The 13,398-nt window shown below is 51.6% G+C and overlaps 1 protein-coding gene across 1 annotated transcript; it reads left to right on the top strand.

The window, feature by feature from the left end:
* Positions 1-8,041: 8,041 nt before the first annotated feature.
* On the top strand, positions 8,042-10,581 carry LOC127529871 (uncharacterized). The gene is made up of 3 exons (XM_051935024.1): positions 8,042-8,749; positions 9,065-9,237; positions 9,397-10,581. Exons 1-3 carry the CDS (start codon positions 8,177-8,179, stop codon positions 9,548-9,550), a joined length of 900 nt encoding a protein of 299 aa, XP_051790984.1. The 5' UTR covers positions 8,042-8,176; the 3' UTR covers positions 9,551-10,581.
* Positions 10,582-13,398: the final 2,817 nt, after the last annotated feature.

The following is a 13,398-nucleotide window of genomic DNA, read 5'->3' as shown; positions in this document are numbered from 1 at the left end:
CCCTCTCCGGACAGCGAGCATCTTCAGGTTCCTGTGTGTCCAGATCTCTGACTGCCTTTCGGGGTCTCTCAACACCACCGACATCCTCCAAAATGCTCATTGAAATCTCATATTCCTGAGGGGGCTAAAGAGCTATGGGGTGGGAGCCAAAATCCTGGTGAACTTCCACTGCTGCACTATTGAAAGCATCCCGGTGGGCTTTGGTGACCTGACCTGCCTGAACTGCAAGCTCCTCCAAAGGTCCTCCAAAGGTCTTCTGGTGCCATCTACTGCAGCAGGAGTCTGGAGGGCCGAGTCCTTGGTGTCTGGTGACGGCCACCCAGCGCATCCCCAGTTCTGGTGTCACCTGCCGCTCCCACCCACTTAATTCAACATTGGAGGGTTCTTGGTGTGAGGCCAGGGGTCCGTGACAGCAAGGGGGGCCTCTATTAAATCACAGGCTGAAATGATTAAGGGGGGGCATGCCACCCCCACCCTGCAACCGCCATTAACGATAAGATTAGAAACCGCAAGCTGCATTAAGTGACCAGGTGTCTGAATAGTTTGACCAGTTCTCTGTCACCTAGGGGCCTGTAGGGGTCTTAATCTGGCCTTGGGGACAACTTGCCACTGAACGTCCCTGCCCTGTCCTGTACCCACCTGCTGGTTTATGTCTGATTGCGCTGTGTGGCCATCTGCACTTGTGTACCTGATCTTGTCACATCGCCTGTAGAATGTCACTGCTGTCTCAGTGGAAGGGACATTTAAGGTCTAATCTGATTGGATCCCCATCACTATTATAACTTTTATTCTGCTTCTCCTGATGTTCCAATAGTTAAAGCCGCTGTGTTCTAATGACGACACTAGGGGGTCTGGCACTGACACTGCTGTGCCCATTTGCCCCCGATGTCCACTCTGGATGAAATTAATGGAGCAAATGCCACGGATGAAGGCAAAGTCAGGCAAAAACTACAAGAAGCGAGCAAAGAACTGGAAACAATGGCCCAAAACAAAGAGCCGCAATCTCCGGTGGGCTCACAAACTCCACCGACGGGCTTGAGCGGCGTGTTGAAGGTCAGTCCTGTGGGACCCCCGTGGTTTCTTTTCCTGGCCTACAGTTATTCCCAGGAAATTCCTAAATATTGGGATTCTTTTCTATAGCTTGAAATCAGAGACTAGATGACCGAGTAGCGAGGTGGACAGTTGGACTTGATGGACCTCCAGATCTGGACTTGATGTGATTTTGGACATTGGAGGTGGATGAGCTCATTGGGCCAAATGGCCTCTTCTCGTGTTCTACACGCATTCTTCTCTTTGCTGTGTTCTTGGACCCTTTTCTGTAGACGTTGCCCCCTTAATCTTCCTAAATGCTGATGCTTAGCACGGGTGCAAACAACCAGGGAGGCAATGACTTGGCTGCCATGTCCACTCATCTGCTTGTTAATTTAAGGAGGCCAGCGAAGGCGGAGGTGGCACTTGGGTCTTCGCTTCCCTTTACTGTTCAGCGTCTTCAGGAATCGAGTCCTTCAAAGAGGTCTCGGCCAGCACTTAAGAGAACGGAGGATCATAAAACACCTGGCCTGAAGAAGCCAAGCTAAGGAAAATTAGGGTTTTGCTTTGCCTTTTGACATTTATGAAATGCAGAGGGTGGTCTGTCCATCTCAGAAAGATTTGTGGAACACTGGGCCCTGAACGTTGTTCTTGGCCTCAATGGAGAATTTATGATGTGAAACGTGTCAGTCACCTCACGAACTGAACATGCAGACCACTGCAGCCATGTAAGTGATGGCGCAGATACACACCATGGCTGACAGGAAGACATCTGCTGACCATGAAGCAACTTGCAGATGCTGATCATGCGACCAGAAGACGAAGACAGAGGTGGGACGCCCTGCCTTCCGCTCCTGCCATGGCTGCGGTTCAAATGTCTCTCTTGTGTCATTCAGTGTTCATGCTGACGTCGATTCTGTGCATCTTCTGCTATGTGCCATGTGTTTTGTGGGTGGTCTCCTCAGATGGCAGGACCACCCTCAGATCTTTGAAGGTGGGGACAAAGCCATGTCCCTTGCGGTTCATTGTGAATGCACTTGTGGTGTGGTGAGTTCAGTTGGATTTGTGATTCTCCTCACACGTTTGTGGGTGGATTTCGTATCAGGATTGGGTTGCTTTTGAGGTTTGCCCATTTTGAAGGAATTGCCTTTTGTGCCTGTTAGCCACTGAACAATAAATCTTTTTATTTATAAATATTCTTTGTTGCCCTTTTAGTGTGAGTAGCTGGGGTTTCTTCTAGTGGGCATTTTTGGCACATATTTTGCTTTGGGGCTCTCAGGTTCATAACACATAACCTGCTTGTTCTCGCAGTCTACTTGGAATGGATCTGCTGAGCATGAGGCAGATTGCAGTAGCCGATTATGTGATAGGAAGAAAGAGAAGGACAACCCTGGCATCTGCTGAGTGTCAAGCACATGTGGCACGGCAGCCTGCTGGTACTCGTGCACTACTGCGGCTTTCCCTTTCTGTGCACTGGCAGATAAACTTGCTAGCACGACTGGAAGATGAGCGAAGGAGAACAAAAAACGGATTGAGAACAAAAGAGAGGCTGGGGGTCAAAACCCAAAGTAACAAGCAAGGAAAAGTTTTAGTATCCACAGATCAGATAAGGAAATGACTTCCCAGTTGTCCTTTTATCATGTCACATCAATATGGCACAGGTCATGACCTCAGAGGCCACGCCCCTAGAATTTCAGGGACCTAACAACAGGGTTACAAAATGGTGACAACTGAGGACCCACAATGGCATCCGAAAAATGAAACGCAACATCTGACTCAGCAAACAGTAAAAGGAACAGAATGCCTGACCTCTGGGACCCCCAATATGAGCACAAAAGTAAATGAGCTAATTAGCATAAACCCACTCAGGTGCCCACCTGCACCCTCCTGCCAGGCTCAGGCCAAGCTGGCAAGATTATCCATCAGCCTGTGCACTCATCCTCCATTCTGCCCTTTATTTTTCACATTGGCACTCAGGCTCCATTCTGCCTGTTGTTTTCAACGTTGGCACTCATCCTCCATTTGGCTTTTTGTTATTGGTGGTGGCATTCACCCTCCATTCTGACTGACATTTTCAACACTGGCACTTCTCTGTTCTGCCCATTGTTTTTGACATTGGCATTCATCCTCCTTGTGGCCTGTTGTTTTTAATGCTGGCACTCACCCTCCTTTCTGCCCATCATGTTAGACATTGGCACTTATCCTCCATTTGGCTCATTGTTTTTGATCTTGGCAATCTTTCTCTGTTTGGTCTGTTATTTTCAACATTGGCACTCACCCTCTGCCTGTTGTTTTCAGTGCTGGCACTTGTACTCCGTTTGGCTCTTCATTTTCAACATTGGCACTCTGACACCTCAGTGAATGAACACCCGCATGCCATGCTTGCTTCTGCCAGAGCTCCCTGTGAAAGTCGCTGACATCTCCACCTTTGTACCCAATGCCTGGCGCGTTACAGAGCAGGTTGGCCATCTCTGCAGATGCCCACGGCACAGAGACACCCTACTTGTTGGTTTTTTTCCATGAATGTCATCCATAAAGAAGGCGAGGACGGTGACTTTACTGGTTGGCTGACCTCCCAGCAGTCGTGGTGGTCACTTCTGAAGAAAATCAATGGCCGTTGTAAGCCAGCGCAGCAGGGCGGGCATCAAAGGCTTTTCAAATCAAAGCTGCCATCGCCGTTTAATCCTGCCCTTAAAAGCTGAGAATTATTTTGGTGGTTTGAAAGGGCGGCGTGAAGTCACCTCCCCTGGGCAGAGGTAAATGCCAGGGACACAGCCTTCTTTAGAGACACTAGTGAGGTGGCAAGTGCCACTGAGTGGGGACCTGACAGGGCACAGCACACAGGGGTTGGTGGCATGAAGGGACAACCACCCACTGCTCAAGTTTATCTGAGAGTTGGGCAAATAAAAAAATGGGCATCTAGGAACATGGGCACCTGATCAGTGACAAGTCACGTGATACTGTGGTCACTCTGAGACCGTTAACGGGCACTGAACGAAGAAAATGTACCCTCTGTGCCTTCCAGGCCACCAGATAAAGAGCTTCACCAGCAGGAGGTGCCAGAAAAGAATAGAATGCCAGGGGGAACTAAATAAGCAAATATATACCATTTTGGCCTCTAGGGGGTGCTAGATAAACAAACGTGTACCCACTTTGGCAATCGGGGGTTGCTGGAACAAAGAAAGATGTACCCTCTGTGGCTTACAGGACAACAGATAAAGAGTGATGTAGCCAGCTTGGCTGCCAGGGGGCACTAGATAAAGAAAAGTGTACCAGCTTGTCTGCTAGAACAAAGAAAGATGTATACACCTTGGGTGCCAGGGGGCGCTGAATGAGCAAAGATGCACACTTCTGTGCTTCCTGGGCCATCAGAAAAAGGTGTACTCAACCTGACCACTGGGGGGCGCTACACAAAGAAAAATGCATCTATCTTGGCTGCCATGTGGCACGAGATAAACTGAGATACACCAGCTTGGCCTCCAGGGAGTGCTGGGTGAAGAATTATATGACAACTTCCACTGGGTGCTAGAAAAAGATAGATGTACCAGCTTGACCTCCAGGGGCGCTAGATAAAAAAAAAGGTAAGGAAGCCTGGAGGGGGCACCAGATAACTGCTTTGTGTGGCACCCGCTGCAGTCTGCTCTGCCATTGTTTTGTGTATTTGACACATGAGAAGAGGGAGGGCGGGCAACAGCTAGTACCCGCCCTTGATAAGATGGGCCCATAGGCTGTGTCACCTGAGTCACTTAATTCCTTTCCTTCTTCTTTTGTTTCCAGCTGTGTGTCCTGACAAATCTCATGACAAGACGCCAAGGTGACAGGCGATCACCAAGGCTCACCCATAAGTCCAGTAGTTTTGGTAGAGTGGCCAGAGAAGAGGACAGGAGACCCTCAGGTGGGCCAGCCCAGGTCCTGGTAGTGAATGCGCCCGTGCGGTGACACTTTGTTCAGTTGGTCACTCATCATCCTCGTTTAACCTCCGTTCTTTGCTTTCTTGTCCACCATGTCAGGCTGTATCTCATCCTGGTGGCCTGGCCCATTCTAGCCGGTCCTGTACTGCCAGTGTCCATCCCACAGGGGGCGCTCTCGTACCCTCATACTTCTTAAGGTTAGACCTTGTAATTGAAACACTGATATCTTAATGAATGCTATATAGTGCCCTTCATGTGTCTCTGTACCATAGGCACCTCAGCACCAGGGGTCCACAGGGGTGACCACACTGAAACCTGCTCTCGTTAGTAAAGAGCCCCCAGATGCCCGTGATGGTCTCACTTGACTCGAATGGCACCTCATGTAACCGTGAGGGTGTTTGCTGTGAAAGGCACTATATAACAGCTGGCAGGCCACGACTCTTTTCTTTTTTCGTTTCACTTCAGAGCAGATTTTTTGCTGACGCTTCTCTGCCCTGCTATGCCCGGATGGGTTTCACCTTAACGAGCTTGCCCACCCCCCCTTTCTGCCTCTCCTGCTTTCCCTGGACACCAGTCCAAATTGACAGAACATGAGCACCCAGTGACAGATAAGCGGATTCCACTTGTTTTCAGTTCTGTGTTCCTTTACTCTGATGGGCACCAAGTGTGCCCATATTGTGTCTGATGCCCAAAGGAAGTTATGACCTCTCGCTCGGTCTGCCCTTCACATTCATCAGGCACACTTGAAAGGCGCTATGTGAAGCTAGAAAAGGCTGCTAGGAGTGGCACTGTGAAGGAGTTGCTGCTGCAGGACCCGAGGGCCGTCCAGAGTGTGCCCAGATGCCATGTGACGCTCTTGTATTTGTGTATAGTGCCCCTCTGTCTCTTCTCAGTCCTGATGCTGACCTACTTCTTGCTGCAGTGACCCTTATGGTCCTACTGCATTTCATTCCCTTCTCTAACCTGTTGTGCAAGGCGCTATATACAATGTATTTATTGTCCAGACATGGCCCTGCCCAATGACCTGCTGACCCAACACCTTGCACCTTCACACTGAGATTTGGGCAGCTACCCTTTTTGTGCCCCTCCACGTGACTCAAAAAACAATGAAAAAGTAAAATGAGAGCTGGATTAGAAGGAGAGACCCACAGAGCGGGCACAGCTGCCAGCCCACACCCACTCGCCATTGTGAAGCGGGCGCCTAATTACAGTCATTAGGATTAAGACGCCTACCTGCTGTGCGGCTGGTCCGCCGGGGTCCGTGCTCTGGCAGGGTGTGCGGCTTCTGGAGGCTTTCTGTTTGCGTTGCTACCTCTTGTTGGCGGACGCTGCGGCCGGCACCCAGTGCAATGTCCACACGGGCGCAGCCACCTGGGCACTTTTACTTTCTCTCTGTTTCTTCACAGGTTTCATGAAAACATTTTACAGAAGGTGAGAGCGGAGCTGCTGGGTGGACGGCCATCAGGAAGGAAAGGTGAATACAACGTGAGTGCCAGCTGTGCCAAGGGGCAGGGTGAGGCCAAACTTCAGGTGGGACTTTATCGCACTTTAATGACTTGTGCCCATTATACATGGCAGGATAAGCTTAGTAAATGGGGAATTCACAGTGGGCACATGCTGACACTGGTGTCACAGTAAAGTGCCAATGGCCATTGGTGGGCTTGTGACCTCCTGTCCACTCTGTGGTGGGCACTGATGTCATCACAACAAGCGTTGGGAGCTTAAAAACACTGAAATAGCGCCCCCCGGAGTGAGGAGGTGCCTCTACAGCTCAGTGTTTTTGGGGCCACTAAAGCTGCCACCGCATGGTAATGACAAAGACGTGTGGGAATGGCGCTATATAAAGAATGACGACCTGTCACTGAGACGGGCACAACATGACATGAGGCTGGAACATTAATTAGGAAAGGCAACATAAAATAAAGAAGGATTCGGGGCTTATTAGGAAAGGCGCTATATAAAAAGAAACTGACCTTCGAATAAATGGCATTAGACATAAAGGCTTATTAATGAACTGATTGGCAGGAATGGCGCTATATTCAATAAGGATTGGCTGCTTTTTATGCAAAACATTGATAAATTCCTCACTCACTAGGAAAGGCGCTACATGAAATAACAGCTGACTAGCTAATCAATTGTTCACTTGCTCACTAGGAGAGTTTAATTGGCAGGAAAGGCGCGATGCCCACTAAAGACTGACCTGACAAGTACAATGAAGACTTGAAAAGGCGCTATATACTCACTACTGTTATATCCTGTACACTTTCTTAATGGGCACCTGTTGTGTTGGATACCAGCTGTTTGAACCAACTCAGCTGCCTTCACTTCTACATTTCCAAATGTGTTGATGTTTTTTGCGCCAGTTTCTATGCCCGGCCGTATTGATCAGCGAGATTGGTGACACATGCATTAGGCCTGATTAGCGGTGCTGCCTGACAGTGTTACGCCAATGTTGCCCATTTCCGCTGTGGATATAAATAGCACAGTAAACAAGTCGCCTGGACAGGAGACGTGCAGCAGGTGGGCGCATCATGTGAGGAGGTGGTGGAGGGTGTCTGGCAGGGGGATGTCACAGCCCTGACAAGTGCCCACAGGGGGTGCACACAGTGTATCTTGGTCATGCCCATTGTGCTCTGTGTTGTGGCACATATTGACACATTTTCTCGCTGGCACTGAAACCCACTGTTGCCATGAGTGCATTTAAACAAATGAAACAAATCAATCCAACTGGGCTGTGCCACACACAATGAAGTAGCCATGGCACAGAAAAAAGTACCAACCATGGCAACAAGGCATAGAAATGATAAGTAAATGGAGCTCAGTGTCACCATGTGCCACGCTGGGCACTCTGGCGGTATACTCAATGAAAGGAGCTCCATTGGACAGAGTGCTAGGAAATCCACAACGGGGCACTCTAAAGGGTAGAGTGGTAGATGCCCTCTTAGGACCCTTCAGCCATTTCAGGTTTTGCTCCCTGTGATCCTCCCTCCTGCCTGTTATTATAGGTTCATTATGGTGTCACCCACAGAGGAGGGTGAAATTCTACTTGTTACAAAGGTGTGCCCAAGCCTGCAGGTGGCGCTCTGCCATCTATTGTTATTGGCATGGGTTTGGTTTCACTTTTGAATTCTCTGTGTCCAGTGAAATGACCAGTGGGTGACACTTGACACAATGTGTCCCCTTCTCATGTGACCTGCTCCTCTTTTACAGGCCTGCCTGAGTAGACAAGCTCAGAAATGAGGAAGAGCAGGGTGTTGGCCCAGGGGCACAGCGGGCACGATGGAGAGCAGCCCATACTTTGTGCAGTTGGCACCATGGCACTCAGGGAATTCAGATGTCCTGAACACCCACTAAGACCGGGACATGGAGAGGAGACACCAGAGAAGGGGACAAATGACAAAACCCTTCAGAGCCAGATGGCCATCAAGAGGATTCATGTGGACCTCCGGCCAGCGCTGGCAGGAATCTGTGCAGAGGGCAGTAGCCCAGACTTACTGGACAGCAGGGAGGCAGTGCGCGGACCCCCAGGGAGGCAGGATGTGTCACTGACCAGACGGACGGAGAGGGCAGTGTGGTCGATGGCAGTGCCATTCACTCAGCATGACAGCAGCACACGCAAATTAATGGAGAGGGACGTCAGACTGGCGTTACCCCCAATACCCGAGGGCAGAGAGGTGAGGCGGCCACCCTGCCCTCATCCGAGAGCCAAAGTGAGCCCCGCTCTGGTCAACTTCACGGACAGAAGCACCCTGGGGTCCTTCCCAAAAGTGATCCTGCAGCAGAGCCAGCCGTCGGTGGCAGTTGAGCAGGTAGGAGACTTTGGTGGTGTCCCCTAGAGACGGGGAGCAGCTGGGTCCTGGCCAGGGCGTCAGTAGTGGGGGGGGGGGGCTAATGTTTGTTTATTTAACAGCAGCGGGCAGCACAGGCCAGATGTCCTCGGACACCCAGATGGTGGACTCTGCTCTGTGCAGATGTTGGCACACACTGGCTGTCACATGGAACAGTGACGTCATTCTGTGAAGTGACCCCCCCCAGTCTAATGGGCAGGCATGCTGGGCAGGTGGCCACTAAGCTGGGCTCATTCTCAGTGGCACCACATAACGCCAGCCTTAACTGCCTTACAGGTGACAAATGGGAAGGATGTCCCCTCGGCCCTCCCAAGTGTCCAAGATGTTCAGGTGCCAATGGACCTCTTTGTCCACCGGGTGCTGAAGACCACGTGCAGCCAGGAGCATCAGGTGCTGGTCGGCGTGCTGCGCTCTCTGCGGGGGGAGCTTTGGGACCCCAAACAGCAGCGGTGAGTAACGGGGGTGGAGCTGACTGTAAAGGCGCCATATCAGATCTTTATGATTGCTGGGGTGTGCTGTGGACATTCTCATGCCCATTCCTGTACCCAGTGCCACTCCACTGCACTCCCCCGATGCCACCGCCTCACATTGTCTTTGACTTGTTTTAGGGATTTACCACCCTTGTGGCAGACGGACGGTGACAGAAAAGTCACCAGTGGTGCCAAGATGTCCTTGAAGGCCACTCCAGGACCACCGCAGACCAAGCCGAAGAAAGGGGGGCCGGTGAAGCTGAGTCTTCAGAAACGACGGCCGGTGCAGTGAGACCACTGGAGGTGACAAAGGACTCAGTAAACGTCGGGCAGTGGAAGGTGAAGAGGACATGGACACTCGAGTGACAGAGGCGACTGTGACGACTGGCCTGTGTGACGGGGTCTTTACAACTAAATACGGAATCAGAGTGACGGCCTTGGGGTCCGACATGGGATTGGCCATCTGTGAGTTCAGCTGTCCAAGAGAGCAGGAGATGAAAAGACAATCAGCAGGAATGAGAACAATAGCAACTAATAGGGGATGACATGCGGGGGTCCCAGATTGCTAGGGGGTCCACTAGAGTCTGGTGGGCTTCATTTGGACTTTGTGTGACTTTGTTTCAGTGACGAGTTGGAGCTTCCATTTTGGATGTCCGGTCACTGTGACCCGTGTCTTCATGGTGGCCATAACATGTGAGTTGGCATTAAGTTTAACCGAATAAAACCGACGGCTTATAGGTGGTCTTGTGGGGGTTTGGGTTTCTGGCCGTTCTCCTGCCCAGTCCGTTACTCAAATAAAACGAAATAAAACGTCACCAGTTCACCTCTGAGACCCCTGATCATGGGACCTACAGCAGGCCCTGTTATTGGGGTCAACCTTGCAATTATGCCCCCTATTGGCGTATTTGTGGCACAGGCATTCTGGAATGCTGCATGTCAATGTGGTAAAGACACTGGCATTTCAGCATGTGGCACGTTGGCACCATTTATACATTGGAGTTACGCCGGGCAAAGCAGAATCTGAAACAGCGGCGAGGGGCAGAGTGATGATGAGGAAATCCGACCAGAAAGCCTCATGAAGAATTCAAAAAGACACTGAGTTGGGGGTCCACTCGAGTGGGCAGCTGACAGATGAACAGCAGTCGACAGGCCACTGAAATGAGCCATAATGGTGACCCTGGTCACCTCAGTCACCCTTCTTTAATTCTCACCGTCTGACCATAAGAGTGGTGGTCCTCAGCCTGCTGCCACCCGTCCCGTCTCGAGCTCTGGTGGGCTGCACCAGTTGTCCTAGTGGACAGAACCCCAAATCATCCCGTTTTCCTTCCGCTTGTCTTTTTGACGCTCAAAGTGTCTCGATGTCGTCTGGTCAGATCATCAAGTGCTGCGAGTTCAGTGGCTCACAAAACTTGAAAAAGGGTCCACGGGACTCCATTGGCACACAAGTGCGCCTGGCGCCCAAACTCAAGAAGCAAAAGGAGCCGACAAAGGGAGAGGGCGGCCAGGAAACCCCTGGCACAAATGACAAACATCGGAGGTCTTAAACGAGAAATGAAAACCCACAGGAGATGACGCTGTCTGTCTTATATAGCGCCATTCACCGTCAGCACACGCTGTGCAGTGAGAACAATGAGATGGGCAGTATATCGATATCTATATATAAAAAAGAGGCTGCCAGTCTGTGCCCTGCCACACGATTCTGGGTGTGTGTGATTTCAAAACGGACAGACCACGTGGTCATTCTGGGCATCACTTTGTAAGTTTGGCTGACTCTACTCACACCGATGCAGGACACGGTGGGGGTCTCTCTAGTGCCTTTTGGAGGGTCATTGGCGCCCACCCCAGATAGACGTCTACACAGCCTGCATGGCACACCTCAATCCTTGAAGGCGCCCCCTACTGGCCTTTAGGTCAATGGTTCTGATTCAAATTGGCCCCCAGTGTTTCAGTGCTACAGCTGGCCACATGCCACACTCCCAGGGGCATGGCCACCTGGGCACACAAAGTCCCTCTGGTCATGGCTGGCACTCAATGAGTAAGTGAAGCGGTGATGCTGAGGGGCAGCCTGCACTTTGAACCAGGGGCCAGTGACTGCATCTGCATTGGATTTGGGGGCTGCAGGGTGCCAACTGCCTAATGTTTGTTCATTTAACAGCAGCGGGCAGCACAGGCCAGATGTCCTCGGACACACAGATGGTGGACTCTGCTTTGTGCAGATGTTGGCACACAGTGGCTGTCACATGGAAGGATGACATCATTCTGTGAAATGACCCTTTGGAAATTACAGTGCTGCTGTGCCCCCCCCCCCAAACTAATGGGCAGGCATGCTGGACAGGTTGGGTCACTTCGGTTTATACTGTATTATATAGCGCCCTTCACTAAGTGTGGGCACCGAGCGCTTTGCTTGACTCTTTTCTGTTATTTTATCCGTCTGCCAAGGTGCCCTCAGGCTTTTCCCCTCCTCTTCGCGCTTATCAATTTGATTTTTATTTGTCAGTTTCCTCCAATGCCAGTTTGGAACAGGCGTCACCCTCTAATCCCCACTGCTGTGCCATATCCCCCTTTCACCTGCTGCCTGCGGGCACTACCATTGGAAATGTCGTCCACGTTGATGGTTAGTGTGGAATCCTACGCGTGGGTGAATGGGAGTCAAATGTGCAATGGCAGCCAATAAGAAGCCTGAACGGGACAAGGGCGTGTCTCTCCAGCCGGAGTATCTCTGGAGCTCTAAGTCGGTGGTGTTGGCTCCAAGGGGCGAGGCTCCTCCAAGGGGCGGGGCTCCTCCAAGGGGCGTCAGCGTCTCTTGCTGTTAGAAAGAAGGCAAAGCTGTTGCCGTGCTAGCGGCTTTCCAACGGCGTCTCTTGGTTGCAGAGCGCCCTCGTGTGGTGTAGTCGAGTATGAACTGCTGATATTGCAGTCGCCGAGCTTCTGTCGTAATCCAAGCCACAGCTACTGCGCATGTGCCCGCCAAACCGGTTTAATGAGGAACATTCGGCTCGTGTGGCGGAGATGCTTTCAGCTTCGGGCTGTCGGGGGGTTTAAGAATCTGATTAGTTTGGGACCTTCGCCAGTCTGGGGGCTGGGACTGAGCGATCAGACCATTGCGTGGGATCAACCTGCAGCAAAGAGCCCCACTGGCTTCGTCCGGGGGTCCGTGGAGGGTAATATATGATGGCCTCCAGTTTTATTTAAGTTTGGGGCCGAAGGACTAACACGAGTGACTGGATGGCGGCGGGGGTCTCGGGGGTCGCCGAAAATGGGCAGATTAAAGGGGGGGGGGGGGGGGGGGGGGGTTGCACTGCCATCAGTACCTGGGTGATCTTTTTCTTCTTTTGCTCTGCGATTGCAATGGCTGCTGTGCGCGAATGCATTCCGCTTTGGTGGCTCCGCTCCCCTCCGTAATTTGGGCTTTGTGCACAGAGAGTCCTTGTCCGTGCTGTGCAGCCCCCTTTTTGTGACTCATTTGAAAGGGCTTATTGCATTTGTCAGCGTTTTCAAACTCAAGCCGGACCACTAGGGGGTCTTGTGTCCCGATCGGCCATTACCGGTGGGCTTTAATTAAATGTTCTGTTGATTAAAGCGCTGAATTGGACCCCACTTTCTGCCCGCCTGAATCGTTCGCATTAACGTGCGTTTGGCGCAGACCCACTCACCTGTGCAAACTGGGAAACACTGGCGCCCCCCCAGCCCGGCCACGGCCAGATACCCCGCAAGACAACAGAAGCCCCCGTGGATTGTTCATCGTTCTCTGGACTTCCTCAGACCCCCCGGTACAAGCGGGATTCCCCCGTTTCGGTGGCCTGTGCGCTGAAGAGTCCCAAGGAGACCCCCAGACCTTAACGTCTAAACGAACGAAGTAAAGAGCGCCGGTCACGTGGTGAGGACGACCTGGCCGACAGGTGGCGCTGCTGCTGTTTGTCACATTCAGAACTCGTAGGCTGGACAGACGGGCGGCCCTTGTGACATTAATGTGGCACTTTACATAAGACCACCCACCTAGATGACGCCATTCTTAGGTGGTGAAGGGGTGACCGGGAATGCCCAGGCTGAGGTGGGCAGTTCAACGAGGACATCAGGAAACACCCGCCCCTTTTCAAAAGATGTTCAGGGGTCTCCTATGGCCACAGAGAGTCAGGACCT

This window comes from Erpetoichthys calabaricus, chromosome 12 (genome assembly GCF_900747795.2).
Source record: "Erpetoichthys calabaricus chromosome 12, fErpCal1.3, whole genome shotgun sequence".
Taxonomy (NCBI): Eukaryota; Metazoa; Chordata; class Cladistia; order Polypteriformes; family Polypteridae; genus Erpetoichthys; species Erpetoichthys calabaricus.
The sequence above is the reverse complement of the archived record's forward strand: the minus strand, read 5'-3'. Positions and strand labels throughout refer to the sequence as shown.